The sequence below is a fragment of the Nicotiana tabacum genome, chromosome 10, assembly GCF_000715075.1.
Source record: "Nicotiana tabacum cultivar K326 chromosome 10, ASM71507v2, whole genome shotgun sequence".
NCBI lineage: Eukaryota > Viridiplantae > Streptophyta > Magnoliopsida > Solanales > Solanaceae > Nicotiana > Nicotiana tabacum.
In genome coordinates, this window is record NC_134089.1 from 113,063,260 (window position 1) to 113,078,932 (window position 15,673).

At 37.9% G+C, this 15,673-nt stretch overlaps 1 protein-coding gene across 1 annotated transcript; it reads left to right on the forward strand.

The window, feature by feature from the left end:
* The first annotated feature begins 10,234 nt into the window (after positions 1-10,234).
* On the forward strand, positions 10,235-12,908 carry LOC107822310 (uncharacterized). Its single transcript, XM_016648841.2, has one exon. The coding sequence runs from the start codon at positions 10,547-10,549 to the stop codon at positions 12,737-12,739; it is 2,193 nt and encodes a 730-aa protein (XP_016504327.1). The 5' UTR covers positions 10,235-10,546; the 3' UTR covers positions 12,740-12,908.
* The last annotated feature ends 2,765 nt before the right edge of the window (positions 12,909-15,673 follow it).

Sequence of the window (15,673 nt, forward strand, 5' to 3'; positions counted from 1 at the left end):
CTTTTGGCATGATCCATACGATACGAACGAAATGTGCAAATGCACAAATTTCATAAATGACTCTATTCATATAAGTATCAGAGATATCTATATTTTTGAGTTTTCATGTGTCATAATATTTTATCATCTATTCATGGGTTTCAGAAAAATGTAAAAGTTGAAAAAAGTTTACTTTATGATATTGCTCAAAGACAAAATGGTCTTATGAAATTTTGAAAGATTATTAACGTACTTTTCATGCATTGCATTCATGTGTATATACGCATATATATGTATGTATTCAAACGGCGTTATATACGCGTATATATGTATGTATATATATGTATATGGGATATGGGAAAGGTTATGGCGTTATATACGCACCACCACCTGATCAGCTGGTATACGATGATGATTTTGCCCACAGTGGCCAATATGATATGATGGGATGCCCTCAGAGGCTGATGATGTTATGAAACATGTACCTATACATGACATTCATACGCATATGCATGACGCTAAAAGTAATTTATGATTTACAAAGTTATTCAGACTTACATGTTGAGTCATGTATTCTATATTTCTTCTATGTCTCTTGTGTATTTATTTATGTGCCTTACATACTCGGTATATTATTCATACTGACGTCCCTTTTGTCTGGTGACGCTGCGTTTCATGCCCGCGGGTCCTGATAGATAGTTCGAGAGTGCTCCAAGTAGGCTATCAGCTTAGCAAAAGATGTTGGTGGGCTCCATTTGCTTCGGAGTTGCTCGTATGGTTAGTATGATTTAGAGGTGTATTGTTTGGTATGGCGAGACTCTGTCCCGACCTTTATGACATTTATGTACTCTTAGAGGCTTGTAGACATATGTCGTGTACGTGAAAGATTGTACGGCCTTGTCAGCCTATGTTTTGAGTTTATAAATGATTCATGTTGGCCTATTAGGACCCTATGTCATGTGTATATGATGATGTAATAAGAAAGATACGTTACGTTGGTACTCGGTTGAGTAAGGTACCGGGTGCCCGTCGCGGCCCATCAGTTTGGGTCGTGACACGCCCCCTCTCCCGTGGTCGTGGAGGCCCTTTTGTTGTTTGGTTTTGTTGTGATGTATAAAGGTGGAGGTAACCTTTCTCATCTGGAGGAGGTCATGGACGTTATCCCTCATCATGGGTGTCATAGCCTTCGTTGATAGCATTCATGAGGTTGAGGCGGACATTATCTGTTGTTTTGGTCCTGTTTCCTTGGTTACCTACCATAGAGATTTGCATATGCACAAAGAAAAGAGAAACTTGATGGTTTGTTAGGTTAACAAGTCACGTGAGTTGTGGTTCTAATGAAAATTATATAATTGGCTGAGAAAATTCCCACAAAGGGCGCCAAACTGCTTGACCCAAAATTTAGATCTAGGTTTAAACAATTAAATTTTCTAATAAAATGGAGTTAATCTAGTCAATATTAATATCCAAAGATAGATTAACCGATTTTATAGCGAGATACCATGTGTACTATTTGAGTAGTAATAAATGGTGACAATAATGTTATATTCAATGATCCAAAAATAAAAGAGGTAGCATTAAATAACAGTATAGCAATGAATGACATTTATGTGAATAAAAGTATACGAGTCACCCAAAAGAATGGGAATCTTTGATATTTTTTGATAATGATAAATGATTGACAAACCTTTGAATATTTAGATTCTCCTTGGATCGTGGGAGAAAAGATAGATAAAGATTTGAAGAAAAGGTGTTTTGTATATGTATGATAAAGCAAGAATCTTCAGAGAATGTCATTGTGTTATTTTTTACAATGAGTATCCAATCTCCTCCTATAGCTATACATATTTTTCTATTTATAAGAGCACAGAGGCAACAAAGCCCTAATAGTACAGATAGGAGGAATATTCACTTGAATATTCTCTTTAAAATCTTATTTCTAAAACTAACTGCCGCTGCTCTGCTAAAGGGAGTACTCATCCCCATCCTCGACCTCCGTTGAGTCTTCGACCTCGCTTTCATCCTTCGTTGAAATCAACTTGATGACGTGTGGCGGCCTTCGAAGGCCTTCTTAATATTGATTAGGCTCACATATAATTATGACAATTTTTAGCCCATACAAAATTGACAGATTTGGTCCTGCGAGGAGGAGAGGGGAAGGTATTAAGTTTGCACATCAATAGTTTATTAGAGAAGAGAAGAAGGTCTTGTTATATCTATTTTATGAAAAAGATGATGTAAGGTTGCCTTTGTTTGCATGCCACAATTTAACTTCTACCAATTACACGTGAATTATAACACCTCCTATCACATAGAAGTTTATTATTAGCCAAATTAGTATTATTATCTGTGTGATGCGCGGATAAGTAAAAAGAATGATCTATACTGTAAAGTGTAATATGTTAGTGTTAATACCACCTTTACAACCAAACATTAAAATCATTTTAAGACTTGAGTAAAACATTTATTCCATCTCCTAATAAATATTACATAAAAAATAATAATACTATACAATTTGTTTGATATGAATGTTCCATGAAAAATAATGATGCTATACAATTTGCTTGATATGAAGCATGTGCTTAAGGGAACATTTTTGTAGCAAATGCTCATGACATATTACAGTGAATTTTCCAAAGGTTGGCCTCTGTATTGAGGCAATGATTGATTGGGTGATCCATCCAAGTGGGGCAAGATTTCACCTACAAATTCTCCCCAAAATATTGCTGAAATATTGTTCCTCCTATATGTAAAATACACAAATTAATAACGAGAAAATAATAGTGATTGATTCTATACTAATTCAATTCATGGTTGCAAGCGTACTCATGATCCTCGAGCTCTAAGTTCATAAAGGTACTTGTTTTACTATCTTGGTTATACGATTCTACGTTACCATAACTAATAGCTTCTCCTACGATATCTGCCACATTTAAATAATAGTTATGAATAAGGTGATAAAACATTCAACAAAAAATAGCGAAAGGTAAAACAATTATCGAATAGTTCATTCTCATCAACCTCAACTTGATTTGTGAGATGCTGAAAAGGCTTAAAGTTGAAATTATTCAAACTAAACTGTGGATCACTAATTTCATCCACACTCGTCCTATGAGAAAATATCAGTTTCAATATATGTTTGTTGGTCTTAGTTTTCAGATTGTTTGGTCCAACCACAAAATTTTTCATAACATACAATCCCATTTCATGTATTTTTATTTTGAAAATACGCATAACAACTCTTCCAATAGTTGCATGAATTCGATCGCCCTAAAATAAAAAATGAGAAAAGAAATTTAAGTTAGTAAGGCACATAAGTTGAAGAAAATACATCGCAACTCGAAAAAAATAACATGTAAAAGAGTATGCACCTTTTCATCTTGAATAATTAATTCGATTAAATTAGAATTTTCTGGTTTTTCGTGGTCTGGAATGTGCCACAATCTAACAACACGAACTTTCAAAATCCAACTCATTTTGGACATTGCTATTTCGCTGATATAGTTATAGTTTGGAGCCATACTTTGCAGAAGTTTGTGTGGGAGCTAAACTCTAAGCAATATAGAGAAGTAAAAAACTAACACAAACTTGTACTTGTTCAAGTAGTTTCCTTATATGCCGCTGCTTTGCTTTTCAACCTATTTTCCAGCCCATTCTAGTAGCTTTTTAATCCACTATTATTACCATCATTATCTTATTATTATTCCCTTGTATGAGTTTTAATTAATTATTCCATTTGCCTAAAAAACACTAATTATTCTTCTCCAAGAAAGTTGCCTAAACCTGTGGAATTTTCAAACTTGGCGTTTGAGAAAATTCAGATCCGGCAGTGAAGTGAAGTGAAGTGTTAAATGACAGAATTCTCGGAGTATTGGAGACAAGTTGGGCGCACGAGCACTGGCAAAGGAGAGCAACCTGGGCGAGTGTCAGCAAGTGGGCGGGAGCGTACAACTACATCGAGCACAGCAAATCAGCCACAGGTTTTGTTATCGGGAATTGGTACCTCCTGTTTTACTGTTTCCCTTTTGGTGTTAGCTAAATTACTGTTATTTTACTTCGCAATAGTTAAACCTTGAACTAGGATACTAGCTACCACGTGTTTCCTTCAAGTTTGATTTGTGTACGTTGTACACTAGCGAGACTTCTCTAGATTGTTGTAGGTGTAGTGGCTGCAGTCTGGGATGATAGAATAAGGGCATGTCCTCGGGTGGGGCAGAGTGTGGGGTGGGGTTCAGGGGGTGGGTCGGGTAGCAGGGTAGGTAGAGGGGGCAAGGGAGCATATAGGTTGAGAATCGGGTCATGGAACATAGGTTCACTAACGAGTAAATCCATAGAGTTGGCGAAAATACTGCAAAAGAGGAAGATTAATATAGCGTGTGTCCAGGAAACTAGGTGGGTCGGATCGAGGGCGAAAAACGTGGATGGGTATAAGTTGTGGTACTCTGGTGTCCTGAGGGGTAAGAATGGAGTGGGTATCCTGGTAGATAGCCATCTTAGGGAGTCCGTGGTAGAGGTCAGGCGGGTGAATGATAGGCTAATGACTATAAAGTTGGTGGCGGGTGAGGGTACTTTAAATGTCGTTAGCGCGTACGCACCGCAAGAAGACTTGGATGAGGATATTAAAAGGTAATTTTGGGAGGGGTTGGATGAGATTGTTCGTAGTATACCGCCTTCTGAGAGGTTATTCATAGGAGGAGATTTCAATGGTCATATTAGGTTATCTGCAGGTGGGTACACTGAGGTGCATGGCGGATTTGGTTTCGGTGAGCGGAACGGAGGGGGCATTGCGCTGTTGGACTTTGCCAAGGCTTTCGATCTAGTCATTGCAAACTCGAGTTTTACGAAGCGGGATGAACATTTGGTTACTTACCAAAGTTCGGTGGCGAAGACTCAGATTGACTATCTACTCCTCAGGAGATGCGACAGAAGGTTGTGCGAGGACTGCAAGGTTATCCCAGGTGAGACCCTCTCAACGCAGCATAGGCTTTTGGTGATGGACATTTGTATTAGGATAAGGAGGAAGAAGAGGTCAGTACAAGGACGCCCCAGGATTAGGTGGGGCGCCTTAACTAAGGATAAAGCTAAAGAGTTGGAAGGAAGGTTATCGGCAATGGGAGCTTGGAGAAGTAGTGGGGATGCAAACACAATGTGGTCGACGACTGCGGACTGTATAAGAAAGGCGGCGAGAGAGGTGTTAGGGATATCTACGGGACACTATGGTGGACACAAAGGAGATTGGTGGTGGAATGCAGTTGTCCAAGGTAAAGTGGAAGCAAAGAAGGCGGCTTACCTAAGGTTAGTAGGGAGCACTGACGAGGAGGAGAAGAGAGAGAACAGTCAAAGGTATAAGGTAGCTAGGAAGGAGGCGAAGATGGCAGTGACAGAGGCTAAAACGACAGCTTTTGCTCGTCTGTATGAGGAGCTAAGGAACAAAGGTGGGGAAAAGAAGTTATTCCGACTCGCTAAGGCGAGAGAGAGGACAACTCGGGATCTGGACCAAGTGAGGTGCATAAAAGATGATGACGGCAAAGTTTTGATGGGAGATGACCAGATTAAGAGGAGGTGGCAGACCTACTTTCATAAACTTCTAAGTGAAGAAGGGGATCAGGATATTATACTTGGGGAATCGAGGAATGCTGACAGTCACCATGAAGTAAGTAATTGTAGGGACATTGAGATCGATGAAGTCATGGAGGCAATGCGTAAGATGAGAAGGGGCAGAGCTACCGGGCCAGACGAGATTCCGGTTGAACTGTGGAGGTGTGTGGGTCAAGCAGGCTTGGAATGGCTTACTGCATTGTTTAGTGTTATATTCAAGACTAATAGAATGCCTGAAGAGTGGAGGTGGAGTACAATGGTCCCGTTGTATAAGAACAAAGGTGATGTCCAGAGCTGTAACAACTATAGGGGCATCAAATTACTAAGTCATACCATGAAAGTTTGGGAGAGAGTGGTAGAAATGAGAGTGCGAAGGACGGTGTCTATTTCAGACAACCAGTTCGGGTTCATGCCGGGACGATCTACCACAGAAGCTATCCACCTTATTAGGAGGATGGTGGAACAGTACAGAGATAAGAAGAAGGATCTCCACATGGTGTTTATTGATCTGGAGAAAGCGTACGATAAGGTTCCTAGGAAGGTCTTATGGAGCTGCTTAGAGGATAAAGGGGTCCCGAGTAACTATATTAGGGTGATTAAAGACATGTATGATGGAGCTAAGACTCGGGTTAGGACAGTAGGAGGCGACTCTGAACACTTTTCAGTTATTACGGGATTGCACCAAGGGTCTGCGCTCAGCCCATTCCTATTTGCCCTAGTGATGGATGCACTGACTCATCATATTCAAGGGGAGGTTCCATGGTGCATGCTATTTGCTGATGACATTATTCTAATTGACGAGACAAGAGGCGGCGTCAACGAGAGGCTAGAGATTTGGAGACATGCTCTTGAGTCTAAAGGTTTCAAGTTGAGTAGGACGAAGACGGAATACCTCGAGTGCAAATTTGGAGTTGAGCCGACGGAAGCGGGAGTTGAAGTGAGGCTTGACTCTCAAGTCATTCCCAAGAAAGATAGTTTCAAGTACCTTGGATCGGTTATTCAGGGGATCGGGGAGATTGACGAGGATGTCACACACCGTATAGGGGTGGGGTGGATGAAGTGGAGGTTAGCGTCGGGAGTTTTGTGTGACAAGAAAGTGCCACCGTTACTAAAAGATAAGTTTTATAGAGCAGTGGTTAGGCCTGCCATGTTGTATGGAACTGAATGTTGGCCGGTAAAGAACTCACACACCCAGAAGATGAAAGTAGCAGAGATGAGGATGTTGAGGTGGATGTGCGGGCATACAAGGATGGATAAGATTAGGAATGCAGATATTCGAGAGAAGGTGGGTGTGGCTTCCATGGAGGACAAGATGCGGGAAGTAAGACTCAGATGGTTTGGGCACATTCAGAGGAGGAGCACTGATGCACCGGTGAGGAGGTGTGAGCGACTGGCTGTAGTGGGCACGCGGAGAGGTAGAGGGAGACCTAAGAAGTATTGGGGAGAGGTGATCAGACAGGACATGACGCGACTTAGGATTACTGAGGACATGGCCCTTGATAGGGAATTATGGAGGTCGAGCATTAAGGTTGTAGGTTAGGGAAGAGGGTGAATATTTCTACAGCACAACTGAGAGAGACTATCTAGTTAGGAGTTAGACTAGGAATGTCAGTGGTCGTCTATTGATGCAGGACTTTACCTTCTAGTTGTACTATACCAGCCATCTATTTCGTATTTCGTATTTCGTATCCTGTATTTCATATTTCGTATCTCTTATATATTGTTGATATTTTATTACGCATTTTTATGGTACTAATATATTATCTCCTATTGCTTTTTTGAGCCGAGGGTCTCCTGGAAACAGTCTCTCTACCCTTCGGGGCAGGGGTAAGGTCTGCGTACATATTACCCTCCCCAGACCCCACTTGTGGGATTATACTGGGTCGTTGTTGTTGTTGTTGTTGTAAACCTAAGTAAAAGCTGCTTAAATAAAGATTTGTAAGAAAAGACTATAGTAGTAAATCAATTTATAAGGATATTTGTAGAAGTTTCAACGTATGATCTTTCTTGTAAGATATAAAATATGGATGTAAGATACAAAATTTATATATAATTTATTCTTTTTTAAAAAAGAATACATACCATAACTAAATGATACCTATATTAATGTATATTATTCGCAAATAAGGTGAGATACAAAGCTTGTACTAAATGTAGAATTATTATTTCAACTTAACATTAATGTGTAAGGTACAAAACGAAATTTTAATTGATTCTTTCTCAAAAAGAATACCTACAATAATTGAATTAGACACAAATTTAATTAAAGATACTTACAGAATATTTGTTTGCTTTGTGAAACTGCATTCATTTTTGTGTATGTACGTCCAACAGGTTCTCAAAAGAGAACATTTTTTGTTTAAATCTTAAAATATTTGGCTTTGATTATTTTATGAACTTTTTTATTCTATTTTCTTTAATATAATATAGATGTAAGATACAAAATATTTATTTAATTAAGTCTTTCTTAAAAAAGAATTCCTACCATAACTAAATTATACATAAAATTTAATTAAAAGTACTTATAGTAATGTATGTGATATCTATATTAATGTATATTATTCGCAAATAAGGTCAGATACAAAGCGTGCACTAAATATAGAATTAATATTTCAACTTAAAACTAATGTGTAATATACCAAATGAAATTTTAATGATTCTTTCTAAAAAAAAAAAGATACCTACAGATTCTGAGAACATTTTTGTTAGCGGAATTGATGCTTAAGAAAGTTGCATCCCTCTTTCTAGTGTACTTGAATGGCTTGGTTTTATCTATTTATTTGAATGGCTCTTGATCAACTAATAATTTTTCTCAAAATTAGTGGAAATAGAATCCAACAAATAGATTTTCTAGTAGTGCCAAGTGGCTTGTTCTCGATATGTTATTTGGCTTAATATTAAGTCAAGATATTCTCCTTTTAATATAATATAAATATAAATATCGTCAAGGAAGAGGAAAAATTAAATGTGATGAAACTAATAAGCTGTTAAAAGTTGTTCATTTTTCACTCAATTTTTATTTAAATATATTCTCATAAGGATTTAGTTTGCAGGTTTCTTTTTGCTGATGATTAACTGATTAAGGGGTTTAAGGTTGGACCTTGACTTTGAAAATTAAACTTTATAGGAAAGTCCAAAGACAAACAGTCACTACTCACTATCACTTCACTAAATTGGAGGGTCACTTCACTGGACCACTTTATCTGGTAGGCATGTGCAAAGATAATGCAAATTGATAACCCAACTAATCCTTCTACTTTTCACTTCTAATCACTATATAAGCTTTCTTTATTACTCCTTCAATGGTCCTTTTGTCCATTTCTCATAAAATGTTGGTCAAATCCCTTCTTTTCAAGTAACCCTTGACTGACTTTGACTAAACACTATCATTACCTCCTACTCTCCACCCCTCTACATAAAACCCTAACACCAAGTAAAGCATTTGCATAATCATTTTACAAGTGTGTATATATATATATATTTACTCTTCTACAGTCACATGATAAGTTCATTTACACTATCACATCTTTTGTAAAATGTAACTATTCAATACAATAAATAGGATCAGTATGCTGAAAAACAAAGCAGGTTCTCCATCATAACAAGTTAGAGTAAAATTCTTTTGCATTATTCATGTATATAATTGTTTATTTTATTGAATTCGAATGGTCCATAGAACCACGTCAGCAAAATCAGCTAACAGAGGTATGCCACATAAGCAAATAATTTAAGGCTTTTTAGGATTATGATAATAGTGGATTTTGGTACATTAGTACGTATTTTAACTAACTTTTTGAAGGTTCACGCGCTACTACTGCGCAGTTTTCTATGATGTGCTTGGAAGCATCTAGCTTAAGGTTAGAAATGCGGCTAACGAAGAGCAACAATTTGCCCACCTTCGACTTGAGAGCGTCCGTAGGACCGTACATCCAACGAATTACATCTACGTTGACGACAGGGGCGATTAGTCTACACGAATATAAAGGACGCGTGGGTAGGACATTGGATTACGGACTCTTTATAGGTACATGTTTTAAGGACTCCGCTAGTCACGTGCACTCTTGGAGTTTTCTGTTTCACCTCGTCTCTATCGACTTTTACTCCCCCATGTGATCTGTCCTCCAATTTGACATCACAATGCCATTTAATTACGAAAATGCCCATTTTCTCCAAACGCAAACGGCCAGGTGAAAAATATAGGTGGGTCCCATGCGCGGTAATTTACAATAGATTTCCTGACAGAAGGCAACATTTCCCTATTTAGTCAAACTAAGAGGAAAGTAAAAAGATTGATTTTACACAATTGGAATCCAAGTTAAAGATATGGTAATTTTGGACCTTTGGTAGCTGGATCAGTCATTCATGATCTGGCCACGTTCAAGGAGGATTTATTAGAGATGAAATATAATAAAACATTTACACCACCTTATCACTTCTTCAAATCACTGTGCCTTTAATTGGTCAAGTAGGTAATTTGTTCTTGAAAATGTTAAGAACCAAAATCGATAGAACCATGTGCTATGCAAGCTACAGATGATGTTCAATGGGTCCAAAGGTCGAAAATGATTGGATGGTCCAACGTTATGAACTTAGGTACGAGACTAATTGACAAATCCACTTGAAATTATTTGTAAAGACATGTTCTGTCCTGCAATGTTTCTTCGTTAAACTAGAGATAATAGCAAATTGTACCGTAGAGTTTATGTTTCTATAACGACACAATTACCTAAGGGAGAAAATAGTAGTCTCTAAATTGATTAGAGAGGTATCATAAAAAGCCAAGGCTAAAGAGAGCGGAAGCCATAGTCCATAAGTCCGCCCACACGCACACTGCCTTCTTCTGCTAAGGACCCACTTTTTCTCTCCTCTTCAATTTCTGCGCCTCAGTGGTCACTACCGTCCATGGCCATTGCAGTGAACTAATGAAAGCAAATACCATACATTACCACTGTCATTTTTTTAGGGCTTAATGGACTTAGACCGACCCCATCATCGCACAGCCGCTACAACAAGTAGCAGTACAACAAGTGAGCTCTTTATCTGTTTTACTTCTCGCCTTTCTTCTTCATCTTCTTCCATGAAACTCTCCAAATCCATTCTCAGTCCTGGTCGTGCACGTGACGCGCCTCTCTCTCTTTCCACTTCCCTCAGCCGTAGACTTAAATCAAACGGTAGCATTAAGGGTGGCCAAGCTTCTCCTATGTTTCCCATCACCGGTAAGAAACGCGGGTCGGGTTTCGAAAACCCGGAGCCATCTTCACCAAAAGTCACTTGTATTGGTCAGGTTCGGGTGAAAACCAAGAAGAAGGTGAAACAATCACGTAGCTTGTCCAAAAGACGTAGTGCAAGCGGCGAGGTGAGTTTTAGAAAACTAGAGCAAGCCTCTGAGGCATTTAATCAAACAGATGATAGACTATTGTTAAAGAATCAGAGGTACTCGCAAGGGAACTCAAACGTGCATTACCAGCAACAAGAATGCGTTAATCATAGAAATCAAAGGTGGGTTCATTTGCCTTTAACAATTTGTGAAGCTTTAAGGGCTTTTGGGGCGGAGTTCAGCTGTTTGTTCCCATGTCGTTCGTCGTGTTTTTCGACTAATGAAAGAGAAAAGGAAGAAAAAGCTGAAGCTTACAGGGAAGGTGATAATGAACACAGATCATGTGGTGCTGTGTTTGCTAGATGGTTAGTGGCATTGCAAGATGGGGAAGGAGGAAAAAGGAGGGATATTGAGTTGGTAGTGGCAAGTGGTGAAGAGGAAAGAACAACAGAGGGGAGGCATAGTAGTACAATGAGGAGTTCAAGAAGGCATGTGTTTGAAGATATTGAGTTCAAGGATGAGAATATTGTTGAAATGGAGAGGGGCCATAATGAAGAGAAAGGTAGAGTTAGTATTTGTATTCCGCCCAAGAATGCTCTGCTTCTAATGAGATGTAGATCTGATCCTATGAAAATGGCAGCTCTTACCAATCGCTTCAGGGAGTCATCACCTGTTCCAGAAGATGAATATTATGATGAGGAACAAGAGGAAGAAGTGGGAGAACTAGACAAGGAAGAAAATTTGAGAGAAAATAAGCATATGGAAGTAGTAGATAGTCAGAAATGTGAACCTAGTAATGAGGTTATACCATCTGAACATAGAGTTTCAGTAGATCTTGATGAAATAAAAGAGATTAATCCAGAAGAAGCAGAGGTTATTATGGAAATGGAAGAAGAAAGCAGGGAGCAGGAAATGCTTGAAACAAAGCTAGAAACTTGTGAATTAACAGCAGAAATTGAGCAAGAAGAGGGAAAAGAAGAGACCAAAATTGAGTCTTTTGTAGCAGAAGTTGATTCCCAGCTTGAACAATTAGCCCAACTGGTTAATCAAACAACTGAATTATATCAAGAAGATATCCAAATTCAACAGCTCCTTGAGGAAGGAGTAACAGAAATGACCTCTGATACTAGTGAAATAGAGGATAAAACAGAAAGTGAACAAGCTACATTGGAAGAAGAAGAAAAATTTAAGTCAGCCATCGCAAAAGAAATTCAAGACATACTCCTGCTGAGAGGCATAGAGGAGAAGCCAACAGTAACTCAACATGAATCTGAATATGAAGAACAAGAACAAGCAGAAAATACACCATTTACAGAACCAGAGAAGCAAGACAAAGTTGAATATACCAATGAGGCTCAAAACGAAGAAAAAGAATCAGTTTTGCCAGAGTGTTTGCTACTAATGATGTGTGAACCCAAGCTATCAATGGAGGTATCAAAAGAAACATGGGTCTGTCGAAGGGACTTTCTCAGATGGTTACCAGAGAGGAAACAACAAGTCAAACAACCAAAGAAAGAGGTTATTGTTCCTGAAGAACAACCCAAAAGGCGGCGGAGTACTGACACTAAACCTAGTACGGAACATAGGAACAAACACATGTTACAACCACCTAGGTCGTCGTGTTCTTTACCGGCGGCGACGGGGATGTCCATGGCAACCATGATCGAGCAGAAGCTTGTGAATGCAGTGGCTTACGAGCCGTTTGTGTTAACAAGGTGCAAGTCTGAGCCGATGAGGACGGCGGCGGCTAAGCTGGCGCCGGATACTTGTTTTTGGAAGAATAGAAAGATTGAGCCTCATCGATCCGCAACGTTCGGAGTCGGGGCGGCTGGGGTTGGGTTCTGAACCAACCGGAAAGGATATGCTGTGGTTTGTCCTATTGGTTACCATAGTCTATCTCTGTGTCTAGTATAGCTTTGTACATTTTCTTTAATTTATGTAGTTGAAATTACTGTATCATTTTTGGTCTTGCACGAGCAGTTTATTTCCTAATAAGGAGTAGTAATTAGTTGGATCTTTGCTCTTTTAATTTATGATATCATCCATAACTAGTTGGACATTCTTTAATTTCCAGTCTGGAAAAAATGAATAATTGAAATAATACATTAATGAGAAGACAACAGATATTCTTTTAAATGGCTTTAATTCAACTGGCCCAAGTGTTAATGGCGTCTGTAGTCTAAATTAACATCGATTTGTTGGGGAGGTAGACAATGAGAACTGAGGACAGGTTTTATATGAATGTTTTTTTCGTATTATCTGATAAGATGTGACCCTCCTTCGTTATAGTTTTTTCTCCCTGTTCTTTTTTGGTGAAATGTTTAATTATAATCTTTTACTGCACAATGTGAATGGTTGTACTTGCAGTTTGAGGCTTCTTAATTCAGTTCTTCCAAGAAATGTCCTGGTTAGCAAAATAAAAAATAGACAAAAACAAACAGGTCCAAACAAGTAGTAATCTCAATCTTTAGGATATGGAATCTCAATCTATATCATATGGAGAGATAGTGCATTCTTGCTATTCATTAAGTAGTTCCACATAATGGTCATGAAACAAAGACTCATAATTGAATGACCAAAAAACATTTGACTGAATCTAGATGGACAACCTAAGCCAAAATTTCAAGCAGTAATAATTGTACTATAATTTGTGGCTTTGAACTACTAATCTTGATGGTGGCAATCTGGACAGCCACGTGACTACCATGATTTATCTGTACTATATGTAGGAAGATAATCCTATTGCACTCCTAAATACAATCACTCAACGTACAATAAAGCAAAAAAAAAAAAAAAATTTAAAAGATTCACAAGAAGAAAGCATTGGAATACCAGACAGGGAGATAAGTATTTGGTCGAAAAGATATTTAAAAAATGGACAGCCTGGTTTTTTGTATTCTTGTTTGTCGAGTTTTTAAATGTCATGTGACCGAAGCCTCTCTTTTTGGGAAGTTGATAGTCAGCTCCCCTATTTATTTCCTCAACAATGTACCACTTGTATAGTTGTATTAAACCGTTAGATATACATCTTCTTCTTCTTCCTCATCTTATTATTATTATTATTATTATTATTATTATTATTATTATTATTATTATTATTTTATTTTAATAATGGAGATGATTGTTTCTTAGACAATTTTGAGAAGACTATAACTTGTATTTCAATAGCCATTTGCAATCCTCCTCTCCAGGAAAGAAAATGCTTAAATGACAAAGAAGGAAGATTGGCGTCTTCATTAGAGGAAGAAAATGAATAGAGAGTTACATTTTTATTCTATTAGTTTCCATTTAGATACTTTGAACAAGGAAGTAATATTCATTGGAAAATTTTCATTCGCTTCCTGGCCTTTTATCGGATATTGGCCTGTTCGCTATTTCTTTCTTCACAATTTTTTGTTGTTGCTTCCTGCTTATTAAGATCCATTATGTGATTTCGGAGCTAAATCAAATACAGATTGATTCATGTATTAGATATAAAGTTTAAATATTTAAAATTTGCATGAAAAGTATAATAAGTGATTAGTTTTTTTCCTATTAATATAATGAAAGACTTGTATTAAAAGTTTTATGTCAATATTATTGCATTTAGCTCTCAAATACAGATGGAGTATTTTTAATTTTATACTAGTAAAGGAATGGTGACAAGTAATTTAAAGGATTGTTATTTGTTACGTCTATAAAATTTGAGCGAAAGATAGGAATCATGGGCTGACCAAACACTAGCTTTTGCAACTTTGCCTAGTGGACAAAGATTCCAATCTTTCTTTCTTTGCAACCTTAAATTGTCTTGCTTTATCGAGTACTCACTTTTATGCACTTTTTTTGTTAAAGAGACTGAATCCAATCGAAGCCATGCAAGATATGTTAAAGGAAACAAGTAAAACAAAAACAAAAAGGAAAAGAAAAATGAGATTAGCAAAAGTGAATGGTGAAAAGGAGATTTTATATTTTGATTCGTCTTTACTGTTACAGACAATAGATGGGGCCTAAACTCTTTCCTTAATGATGGGGCCATGCCCCACTTCACATGCATAAGTCCAATGGCGGATTTACATTGTTCCTTGTGGGTGCTCAAGCACCCATTATTTTTTACCAAATTTAGTAAATTTACTTAGGCAATTATAAAAATATTTAGATAATATTGAGAGAGCACCCACAATTAAACTTCTTTTTCATCTTCTTTTAGAATTTTTATCGGCGAGCACCCATGACTTTAAAATTCTCGATCCGCCACTGCATAAGTCTGTGCTTCAACACATGTACGTCTCTGCTCCTTAATGCAATTATTTAACAACAACAACGGCCCAATATAATCCCATTAATGGAGTTTGGGGAGGATAGCATGTATGCAGACCTTACCTCTACCCTTAGGGGTAAAGAGGTTGTTTTCAGGAGACCCTCAGCTCAAGAAGACGACAAGAGACGATATATTAGCACTATCAATAGAATCATAATAAAATAACAGCAGTATAAAAAAATACGAAATAAATGGTAAGTACAACAATAACCAGTAGGTAAAGACCGGCATCAGTAGAAACCACTAACATCCTAAGACTAAATCCTAACTGGCAAGTCTCACTCTGATGCACCGAAGAAATATTCACAACTACCTCCTAACCTACAACCTTAATGCTCGACCTCCACAATTCCCTGTCAAGGGCCATGTCCTTAGTAATCCTAAGTCGTGCCATGTCCTGCCTGATCACCTCTCCCCAATACTCATTGGGCCGTCTTATACCTCTCCTCGTGCCTACCATAGCTAGTCGCTCACATATCCTC

Excerpts from the sequence above, each read along its gene's own strand:
- LOC107822310 (XM_016648841.2), top strand. The coding sequence starts at position 10,547 with ATGGACTTAGACCGACCCCATCATCGCACAGCCGCTACAACAAGTAGC.